The following is a 12262-nucleotide window of genomic DNA, read 5'->3' as shown; positions in this document are numbered from 1 at the left end:
TGGGGTATAAATATGTTAAGCTACAAAGCTATGAACATTCACTGTCCTTGATTTTGTTGATACCTGCATTGTGGCTTTGCACAAGATCATGTTTTTCTCAGAATTTTTACTGGATGTGCACTGATTGATATTTTAATTGGAAGTAATTGGCTTGAACTAACTTTCAGTAATTGTCAGTACTCTCAGATCCAATTTTTGTGTCTTTATAGTGTTCTTTTTTGTTGTTGTTCGTTTTTGTGCTTTATCTGATTAGTTTTTATAGTTTTTTCTTGGGCTCTTACAATACTGTTCCAGGTTTAGAGGTGTGTCAGGCACCCACAAACATGTTTATCGTAGCCACATTCTGTATGTGCTTGTCTCATGTTAGAAGTCTGTAATTAGTGGTTTCAGAATGAGTTTAGCTCATGGTTGAAGGCTGAACAGTGACCTCTAGGTGTTAACTTCTACATCATTTGATCTTTGGTGAGAATGAAATGTAATAATTCTATTGAAATGCAAAAGGTAGCAATATAGCTCAACTGGTACCATCATTAATTTTTTCCATCAAAAGTTAGTATGTCTTTTTAAAAATAGATGCAAATCTGAATAGAAACATCATACGGCTCAATTTCAAAATTTGGTTCAGACAGAACCACTCATGTGTGGGAAAGGAATTTTTCAATGTGTTTTTGCTTTGGTGAGCTCAGCAGATTTTTTTTTATGACTTTGATCATATGAATATAAGACATGCCTATCATGGTCAAAATCAACAAATTTCCCAAAGTTTTCATTAGTAGATGAACCATTACACAAAAGTATTACATAGGGATATGATCTGTACAAAAATGCTGTAATTTTTTCAGTCCTATCTTTAAATAATTTAATGTGTATTCAAAGTATACTAAAACTTTTTTCTGTGAAAGTTTTCATAAAAATTGTGAGCCACCTTGAGAAAATCTGCTGTCTAATTTCTGTGATTTTTTAATGATGGCTTTTCTCTGTGCATCATCAAATTTATTCACTTGTAGATCTGTTTCTCTGTCAAATGGTCTTCTTTCTGTTGGTTTGTCCTCAGTCTTTTTCTAGATAGAAATAAGATAAATGTAAAGAATAAGCAGCTGAAACTTGGACAACCTTATATAAAGGCAACAGTAGTATACCGCTGTTCAAAACTCATAAATCCATGGACAAAAAACAAAATCGGGGTAACAAACCAAAACCGAGCGAAACGCATTAAATATAAGAGGAGAACAACGACACAACATCGAAACGCAACACACACAGAAACAGACCAATCATCAGACAAAACACCACGAGAATAACAAATGTAACATGAAAACCAAATACATGAATTTGGGATAGACAAGTACCGTGCCACGTCTTATCTCAATATCTCAAAAATAAGAGAAAACACAAACGACTCAACGTTAAAATGCAACACAAAGAGAAACGAACAATATATAACAATGACCATCTTCCTGACTTGGTACAGGACACTTTTCAGTCCTATCTTTAAATAATTTAATGTGTATTCAAAGTATACTAAAACTCAATATAACATGTACAGACCATTGGATACAGATAGTTGCCCTCTGTAATCATTTTTTAATTTATTAGCGTAAATCAGGTCATTAGTTTTTCTCGTTTAATTGTTTCACATTTCGTCATCCTTGTGGCTTATATAACTTACTGTATGGTTTAAATTATGCTCATAGTCAAAGGTCATATGATAACCTGCAGTTGTTAAAATTCACTCCTTTGGTCTTGGAGGTCATTTGTCTCATTGACAATATAACATATAATATAATTTATATATTATGTAAGGTCTGTTAAAATTATCATTAATTGTCATGCTATCATTCAATATTTTCATACTTGTTCAATGTATAACAATTTTTCTTTAAACTGGACTCACATTCCATATTCTAATGTGAAGGTTACATTTAACTCATAAATTATATTTTTTCATTCAATGGTATAAATTGTAAAAAAAAAAATAATTAAAGAATTAACTAAAGTTAATGTGATATTTAAAATTGAACCTAAAAATGTAATAATCAAAGGATAATAAAAACTTATTAGTGACAAAATGTAGCTAGACTCGTTTGCATCTTTAAACAGTAACCAGCTATTGGTAATAAATAACAGGTTTCATAAAGTGGTATTACATTAAAAATAAAGTCAACTATACCTTGTTCTTCTTTAATTCTTTTTGATGCAATTCTAACAATGACTCTGGCCTATTTGACTTCTGTAAATTAAAACAATATTTGTAAAAAGTCATAATTCAGGATTTTACATATTTCCTTATCAAGAATAATTCATTGGAACTAGAATTTATACTGATTTTATCACTGGTTGGCCATGTATGCAAAAGTTATTTTAAATGATTGATGTCATCAAAACCATGTTGCATTGAATCAACTTGTATACTCCTTCATTAAAGCCTAAGACTAGGGAGTATGATTGGAACAATTTAAACAATTTTACAATATATACATATTGAATATTTTTAAAAATCTATCTGGCAAAAGAAATTAGTGTATTGCCCTTATGTTTTTTTAGACAATGGGACGTTATAGGTCTTTCAAAATATTGTATTTCTTTCTTCATGGTCAATTTTTTTCTTCTGAATTCACAAGTGAAATCAAAGAAAAGTGAAAAAAAAATGATGTCAAACTGAGACCATGAGAACTTGAAAACTTCTTCAGAAATGTATAAATCAGCTAAAAATTACAAAATAAGATTTACACATAAATAATTATCATATATATCTAAAATCATAATGAACTTTTAAAATATGCCTATCTTTGTTATGCGTACAAATAACAAGCATTACAAAAAGTTCTAGGTCTGCAAGTTACAGTATGAAGTTAAATATACAAACTGCATAGATTTGAGGCAAATCACATTAGTTTTAACAGCTTGTTATTATGATCATACTGTTGTTTAATTTCACAATACTGAATCCGAAACTAATTTCACAAATTGATTCATTTATGAAATTACAGTCTTTATGATAAATGACAAATTGTTCTACAAAAAATGTATTATGCATATATTTAAAAGTATATTCATGTGTTAAAGATCACAAAATCCATGGTATATGTAGGACCTCATAGAATAAATGAACCGGTAGTACAATTTTAAGAATCTTTAAATCAGTCACATCAATGAATGAAAGGATTGTCAAATATAAGTGTTTGACTTCTAACTTGCTGTTAGAGAGATGGGCGGTTTGTTTATATAGCTTACATTATATTTTTTTATTTCTTTAGACCTCTGTTGATCACTTTCTGACTGCCTTACATCTTCATGTGGACGTTTTCTACTTGCTTCTTCCTGGAAATGTACATGTAGTTATAAATTATCATAAAATGTTTCCCATGACTTTGTAGGAAGTGAGAAAAAAATCAACTAGTTATATATATTGAACGACACTTACTTACAGTACTGTCACTGCAAAATATTTTACTATATACATCACTATTAATAAAGCTTGTTACAGTGGGCCCGAGAACACAGTTATTTCGTAGTGCATTTCTTTTAGACAATAAATTCAAATTAAAACAATTGCACCTGCTCTTTCTTAAAAAGATTTTTACAGTGTAGTGTACTACCAGTGAGACAAATAATATCAAAATGGTAGAAACTTCTACCAGCTCTAACTCAAAATATTGATGATTCTGTGTTAAGGGGGTGTAAAATTCAGTTTGACAGCTTCAGACTGATAAAATTTGACCTTTTTACACTGGACCAAATCACTACTTAACATAAAGATTCAGCACCTAAATTTTTTTAACATGTAATTACATCCCCCTACTTAATATTTCATGCAATTAACATCAAGAAATAAATTGGAAAAGTGTATCAAATAAAATATGCAAGTTATAAAATTGAGAATGGAAATGGGGAATGTGCCAAAGAGACAACAACCCGACCATAGAGCAGACAACAGCAGAAGGTCACCAACAGGTCTCCAATGCAACGGGAAATTCTCACACCCGGAGGCGTCCTTCAGCTGGCCCCTAAACAAATATATACTGGTTCAGTGATAATGAACACCATACTAAACTCCAAATTGTACACAAGAAACTAAAAGTTAAAATAATACAAGACTAACAAAGGCCAGAGGCTCCTGACTTGGGACAGGCGCAAAAATGCGGCAGGGTTAAACATGTTTGTGAGATCTCAACCCTCCCCTATACCTCTAGCCAATGCAGAAAAGTAAACGCATAACAATACGCACATTAAAATTCTGTTCAAGAGAAGTCCGAGTCTGATGGCAGAAGATGTAACCAAAGAAAATAAATAAAATGACAATAATACATAAATAACATCAGACTACTAGCAGTTAACTGACATGCCAGCTCCGGACTTCAATTAAACTGATTGAAAAATTATGTCTTCATCATATGAACATCAGGCACAATCCTCCCCGTGAGGGGTTTAGTATCATACCATCATAACATATATGAGAAGAACATAACCCGTGTCATGCCAAATAAGTAAATAAGTTATACACTGTTTACACTAGGGACTATATTTGTAGACAATGAAAACCAAAGAACGATAACTGTGTCCTTGGACCAGTAATAGAAGAATATCATAAAATCTATTTATGTGTCTTAAAAACAAAATACTTGAAAATTTGTAAAATATCAATATTTAACATTTAGTTGTAAAAATGATTCAGCTGTGCTGCAAATATGGGTAAATATAATGAACATATTAGAGAAAATTTAAATGGGAGAACATGTATGTTTATAATAATTAGTATGGCTAGAAGATAACAAAATTTCACAACAAAGCCCCGCCATAAATTAACTCTTCAGAAGTAAAATATGACAGAGACATATATCTATATATACTACTTTTAAATAAATAATGTTACTTGTATCTTTTTTTACTTTTGCTTTCTTTTCCCTGTCTGCTGGAGTATCAGTCCATCCTGATCTATCCGACATATCTGGTCCAGCTTTTGCTCTGAAGGTACGAGCCTGTAAACCTAAACTCTGATTTAGCTCAGCAGACGGTAGCTCTGTCATCCAGGATTCTCGAGATACTTTTTCTTCTGTGTTATTCTAAATTTACAATATCATATGAAATGTCAGTATTTAGTTTAAAACAAACAAAAAAGAAAGTCTTTTCAATCAGTATTTTTTTAAACATTTTTACAATTTTTTGCTTGATAGTACATTGTATCACAGTAAAAAATATCATAATGGGTTAAACAACACCATGTGTCTCATAAAGCATAATGTAGACTGCCCAAAACTAAGTCCCTTTAGCAGCAAAATACTGAAAAAGTGAAAAAAATCAATCTTTTGTCATCAGATGCTATATCTTGGCATGAAGCTTCTGTTAAACATTGAAAAAAATTTGATTAAGTTTTGAAAAAAGTACTAATCTTTTTTCTTTGATTGTTTTGTCATCAATCATTTTCATGTTTGAAGTATTTCAAATTTTGTCTTGTCAGTATCTTTTAAAGCTGACCATATACAGTATGGATTTTGACCTATAGTTGCTCACATCCAATGAATTTGGATACATATTTGCTCATATCCAATTAATTTGGATACATGTAATCAAAGTCTCATTGGCAATAATATCCCATGTTCTTATGTATATATGTACATTGTAAAAGTAAGTTAACAAGGGTCTTGACTCTACCCAATTTCCCAAACTTAATTACAATTTATGTAACTATCACCATGAAAATAAATCAAAAAAGAAAATTCTAACCTTTCCTTCCAGTCTTTCCCTCATTTGTCTTGCTCTTGATTCTATTTCTGCTGCTGTACTTCTACTGGCATCTCCTCTTAACATTTCAGATGGCATTGGTCCGATAACATCTGTATCATCTTCAATATCAGAGTTATTTCCCTTTAAAATGTGTTGAGGACCAGTACTTTGTAATGTTTTGGGTGTTAAATGAGGTGGCAAGCAAGGCCCAATTACTGATAATTTATTTGGAGTATTTCCTTTATTTTTAAGTTGAAAAGGCACTTTTGGACCTATTGAGTCTTCATCCAAAGAGTCACTTTCAGGATTATCAATCTGTGGGGGCATTGCTGGTCCAATTATAACATCCTCATTATGTTGGTCTTTCATCAAATGAGGAGGTAAAGAAGGTCCAATAGGACCTGCCACTGCCTGTGGGAAGCTTGGCCCAATTTCATCTTTAAGATGTGGTGCCAGCTCAGGTCCAGCTACTCTCACACTGTCCTCAGACTTTTGTAATCCTGAAAAAAAATCAACAATATCAATAAATATAGGACTATTTTTTATGCTTACAATTGAGCACATTCTACATGACATCATGCAGAGCCTATTATCACAGCGTCTTGACTGTACAATGATACAGCTTGTCTTGTAAAGACTGGCATGGTACTTATTCCATGCCTATCTTGCTAATGTTTGTGTAGCTAGAACTAAGTTTTGATGATTATTTGGAAAAGTTAAAGCACAAATTAGACAGATTTAGAAAGTAGCTCTTCAATTGTTTCAGTACTTATAAATCCTAGGCTTTCAAATATTTTGCGTTAAGCGTTCCTGATGAAGGTAAATTCAGAAAAGCGCTTCTGGTGCTTGTAATTTTTATAACATGTTGTTTTTCATTTTTTTTTTAAATTGAAGCCAAAAAAAATAGTTTATTGCAGCAAGAAGTTCCTGGGAAAGATTTTCAGTTGTGAAGGGTTAAATTTCAATCCTGAAGCTGTTAGAAAATGGCCCATTCTATAGAGTAAGAACAACCTAGAGTTCTATTTTACAAATGTTTTTCAGTTTGATGACTTAACATCAGGCATGTCAGGACAGCGAGATTGTAAGACTGAAGAAACCTTATACTTGTCAAGAACAACACCAACCAGTAAATGATACATTAAACTAAAGAACAGTTTAATTGAAGCATTCATATTACACAATCCTGGATACAGACACTTCTTATGACACCATAGGAGTTGAACTTAGAAAAGTCCAAGACAAGGAAGAGAAAACACTAAGTTTTGCAAGTGAGGTACATGTACCAGCTCACAGTAAGGTAATACTGAAACTCAAAATAAAAGTCTTTCAAAGAAAGCGGGAACATAAAGCGTTACTAATTGTGTTGTTGCCATTAACCATAATACGTAGTGCATCTATGTAGAAATTTCAACTATGTTTATGCTTATCATATGTTTGAATAGAATATTTAACTGAAAAGTATTGTTTTCATGAAAATCAACCTAGTCTTTTTACAAAGTGAGGTACACGAATCAAAACCTAACATTGGTGCCATGACCAGGATGTCCAGGATTGTGGAAACGTCAAGTGTTTCTATATGTGCCGACACCACTAAAGATATGACATCACATTTCTATGTAGAAATTATAACTTTGTTTATGCTTATGTTTGAATAGAAATTAAAATGTACAGTAATATTTTCTTGTGAGTCAACCTAGTCTTTATATCCAGGTGTAATGATAAGTCGTTATCCTAAGGCTATTTTTTTCTTATTTTTTCTGTACACTTAGCTTTCATTTTTTATTACCATGCATTGTCAAGCTTGGTAACTCATAATTATTTGTCAGTAACTAAATGTACGATGCTGTCCCATACTGAACCTTCTGACCTTGTTTGTTTACATTTAAATTTCAATGGCGTCAAAATCACGTGATGTCAATTCGTTCTACCAAATCAAATTGCTCTACTGTCAATTAGGGGATTTTCCAGTCTACGGCAATTACGTTATTTCTTTGTGGGATATTGCTTCAAAATAGTTTGCAATAATTTTGGGTTTTATTCAACAGGAAAACTCTTTTTTTGCCATCCCTTTTGACATCAGTGGAATTCTGTATGAATATTTATCTACAGTCATGATGGTCAGAATATCGATCTTTTTATAATGAATAAAAAGAAAATTCTATGAAAAATAAATGTAAATTATTTTTCATTAACCTACTCTATATTCCTGTACAAAATTATGGCATGGGCATCGTTTTTTCAATTAGTTTTCCTTTCATTTTGGATGGGCTTTTTTCGCGGGAAAATCGCGAAAGACGTAAGGAGCATGTCATTTTAAAATTCCTAAAAATACGATTTGCTTGACCTGTATTGCCTGCCACAAGATTGATGACGCTGAATGGAATGTACACAAAGCAATGGAGGCCGGAAGTGGGATTTTGTGAAGTTCTAGAATGTTTTTAGACATTCGGAAGTCGGGATTGAAACGGGCATTAGAAATTTGGCATTTTTTAGCAATAATTGAGAACAACAATGAAAAGTTACCTTCAGAAATGTTTTTTTATTCAAAAGTTTAGAAAAAACGTATTCTACATTGTTTTTCTACGCCGGAAGTAGCGTAGTGACGTCAATGCGGAGTTTCCCCGTGTGTTAAGTTCAAACACAAATACCTAACGAACTGACAAGATGAACGATTTTAGACTACGGTAGGATATCACATTGCGAAGTACACAACACAAAACCCAACACAGTCTGAGGCCACCAACGGATCTCCAACACAGCAAGAAAATCCTGCATCATGAGGCAGACTTCATCTGGTCCCTAAACAAAAATGTTGACAAGTTAATGATCAGTGAAAATCTTTTTAAGCATTTGTATTTTTCTATTCTTATTTTTGGGGGCCTATTATTTTCTATTCTGTTTCTTTTTCTGTGGTATTATTCTCTATTTTGTAAATTCAGACTCTGATTTCCTGTACTTGCCTGGTGGTAAAGCTGGACCATATTCACCGCCTGACATTTCTTTATCTCTGGTTCTCTGATCTAGTTTCACTTTGCATCCATCTTGTAAATCAAACCAAGTTTTCTTTGTGTCACAATATTTGATTGGTCAACTGAAAACATTTATCCAATCATATTTTATCTTTCATGTGAATTAGACTTCCTGTTTTGATTTAACACACGTGTTTTGGAAACTGTAAACAAACAAAATATGCCAAAAAATAAAGGTGGCGGAGGAGGGAAGGGTGGTGGGAAAGGAGGAAAGGGGGCAGAAGGTGGTGGAGATGAAGGAAAATCAGCAAAAGGAGGAAACGCTGTCAAAGTATATACTGTTCAGCTTGGGACCAAATTATTCCAATTCCTTGCTTGGACTTAATTAACCGGATTATATTTTAATGTCCCAGAAGGAAGCCAGACAACTGGCGCACAATTACAACACACCTAATCGCCCCATTTTTTCACTAACTCGTTCAAATTTTGAGAAAATCGCCCACTTTTGTTACTTACTCGTCCCACAAAAATAAATCGTCCATACTGTTTAACCAATTCGTCCCACTTATGTAAATGGGTAAACTCCTGATGAATATATATTAAAGATCTAACAACTTGCCTCACTTTAGTCCAAATAATTATGACGTCTTGGAAGGCAATTTTAAATGTTGCTTTGACGCCTCCCTGCGATGAAAGGCGTCAAAGAAAAAATATAATAGCCTCTCATAATTATTTGGACTAGCCTCACTTATGAAAACTAGTACTTCGTTTTGTGTAATCATGCCAGTGCTTGTCATAATTGACTAATTGTGCAAACCTAGCATTTAAGAAAAAATTATATTAACACCATGAGTCTCAACTTCAAAGTTAATAGTCCATATGACTGAGGGGGCGGACCAAATAATCTGAGTCTCTATGGAAATTGAATGTGCCAATGCTACTGCAACTTCATACCTAATATCATTGACTACCACTAGTTTGTTCCCCAGAAACTCACCTAATCACAAACTAATACAGTGTTGACAAATCTGCCACCACTGCTGGAAACGGGATACCTACATGTATGTCATGCTTTTGGACTCCATCAATATGATTAAGGCAAGACAATAAATTGATGCAAATGGACATGAACATGCAATGGTCCTGCACTGAAAATGACTGATACATGACGTCATTGTCAAAAATTTTCGAATATCAAACCCTGTCCTTGATCTAAACAAATATTAGGCAGTAGAATAAAATACAATACTATATGGTATACAATTAGAAATGTAGATCTAAAATTTTCATAAGAAAAAACTCAAATAACAGTTCCATATATGATCTCAAATATATTTATAGCACTATGAAGAATTTCAATTCTAACAATTTAGTTTATCTGCAAAAATTAAGATGATGACCATAAAATGAAAAAGAGATTGATAATACTTGGGTAAAACAACCAGAAAAGTTAAATGTATGTCTGTGCATTTTTCTAAAATTCTGGAGTAAACTATAAATGGTAAAAACATAACATATAATACATCCCAAAACAAACACTTAATAAAGCAGGTAATACATTTGTATGTAACATTGGAATAGATTTATATACATGTATGCCTAAAGTAATGAAAGCCCTAATAATACATGTACATCTGAAAATATAACACAGCGTTATTGTGGTAGAAATTAGATTTTTTTTTGTTTTCTTTCAGGTTAGACACATTCTTTGTGAGAAACAGTCAAAATGTTTAGAGGCCATGGAAAAATTAAAGGGAGGAATGAAGTTCAATGAAGTAGCAGCTACATATAGTGAAGACAAAGCCAGATCTGGGGTAAATAACAAAATATTTTACACACATCAGGGGAAAATTTAGGGCTGGTCGTTCCTCACATATTTGTTGTGATTAACCTTGAATGTCACTCCTTTTTCAATAAAGATAATTTCACATGTTGTGATTACTTTTACTTCAAATCAACAGCAGATCATGTCTTATTTTATAATTCATCAAGGGTAGATACTTATTATAGTAAAACAAGACAAAAAATTTAAGAAAAATTAAAATGTCTACTTGGATACCACATCAATATCACTATTCATTTAGTTTTTGTTGTAGTTTTAGTGGACCCCTTTTCGTCATTTTCATTTTAGCAATGGTATTGTCAGATTTGTTTTTGGTTTAAACAGTATCTTATCCAAACAAATTTGAATTTTGACCCATCTGATTAAATCAGATTCTTTTTTAACTCAGAAATTTTTGGTACCACTACTGTACTAAAGGCAAAATAAAATATATTTTACCTGTTTGCATCTCATGTTTTTTCCTGCACCATTTTTATGCAAATTTTGTCTTAAGTACTAATTTCTCGTTTTAAGTCACAAAAATACAAAAGTACCATGGTGCATTAACAGTCTTATAGATTACAAGAAATGCACCATGACTATACCTTTTAAAAACAAATTCACCTCATAATTAATAGAAGTCTTTATCACCCCTAAAGGTTGGTTAATGTCTGATATATGTTATAAAAGATATCAAAAGATATTAACTGGAAATCAAATTGTCACAAAAACATTAGCCTACCTTATAACCTTTAAGTACCTTGAACTTTGACCAATCTGATTTAATCAGATCTTTTACTCTTACATTGAATGAAACATCAGATGAGTAAAAGTGGTGTAAGAGTTTCAGTTACCATGGTTATTCACAATATGTTTGTACATAAAAATATTTAATGTTTTACTGTTTCTTTTTTGAATATTTTCAGGGTGATTTAGGATGGATGATTAGAGGAAGTATGGTTGGTCCCTTTCAAGATGCAGCTTTCGCTCTTCCAATAAGCTCTCTGGGAAATCCTAATTACACAGACCCACCTGTAAAAACTAAATTTGGATATCATATAATAATGGTGGAAGGCAAGAAATAATGTATCAGTGATTTAGACAACATTCAGCATGAACTCACAATTTGATCTATAAATGTTAACAAATCTGTACCTCAAAATTTACACTTAGTATATCTGTAATTTGGATTAAATATGTTGAAAAATGCCACTTATTAGAATGCTTTTGCAAGTTATACCATTTTCTTGTTAAGAAAAGTTAAGATTATCTAACTATTTTATGTCTGTTATTGATGCATAGATAGCTGAAATGCAGCTCCTCCTCAAACTTTCACAATAAGCATACAACACCAGCAACATAGAAATATTTATTTAAGTGTTAAGTGTAAGAAGTGTAGAAAGGATTTATTGGGTCATACTAAAGTTGTATTTTCATTTAAACAAATCTTGGATACAAATTAAAGATTATTATAATGTATTGTGCAAAATCCTTGATTAAAATGTAGGATTTTGTCATATTGTTGTGTATGGTTGTATGTTCTTGGTTTGTATGTTTTCTATGTTAATACTTATTTGCTATGTATGCATAAATAAAACAGGAAAAATAAAATTGGAAAAACTTTTTTATGAATTATTATTGATTAATAGAGTTTTGTTTAAAAATAATAGACCACTTTCGAGTTCATCCGTCACCGGAAAAAACTCGTCAATTATACACGCCTTTATGACGTCATTTACCAGATAGA

At 32.0% G+C, this 12262-nt stretch overlaps 2 protein-coding genes across 2 annotated transcripts; one reads left to right on the top strand and one right to left on the bottom strand.

Moving 5' to 3' along the window:
- Positions 1–750: 750 nt before the first annotated feature.
- On the bottom strand, positions 751–8833 carry LOC143067710 (GPALPP motifs-containing protein 1-like). Its single transcript, XM_076241183.1, has 6 exons — positions 8685–8833; positions 5725–6224; positions 4890–5063; positions 3235–3321; positions 2171–2230; positions 751–1061 (listed from the first exon to the last, which is right to left on the bottom strand). The coding sequence occupies exons 1-6, from the start codon at positions 8719–8721 to the stop codon at positions 906–908; spliced, it is 1014 nt and encodes a 337-aa protein (XP_076097298.1). The 5' UTR covers positions 8722–8833; the 3' UTR covers positions 751–905.
- Positions 8834–8855: 22 nt separating this feature from the next.
- Positions 8856–12139, top strand: LOC143067711 (peptidyl-prolyl cis-trans isomerase NIMA-interacting 4-like). The gene is made up of 3 exons (XM_076241184.1): positions 8856–9024; positions 10388–10507; positions 11442–12139. Exons 1-3 carry the CDS (start codon positions 8914–8916, stop codon positions 11598–11600), a joined length of 390 nt encoding a protein of 129 aa, XP_076097299.1. The 5' UTR covers positions 8856–8913; the 3' UTR covers positions 11601–12139.
- The last annotated feature ends 123 nt before the right edge of the window (positions 12140–12262 follow it).

The sequence above is a fragment of the Mytilus galloprovincialis genome, chromosome 3, assembly GCF_965363235.1.
Source record: "Mytilus galloprovincialis chromosome 3, xbMytGall1.hap1.1, whole genome shotgun sequence".
Classification (NCBI taxonomy): domain Eukaryota; kingdom Metazoa; phylum Mollusca; class Bivalvia; order Mytilida; family Mytilidae; genus Mytilus; species Mytilus galloprovincialis.
This window is presented reverse-complemented; position numbering and strand designations above follow the sequence as displayed.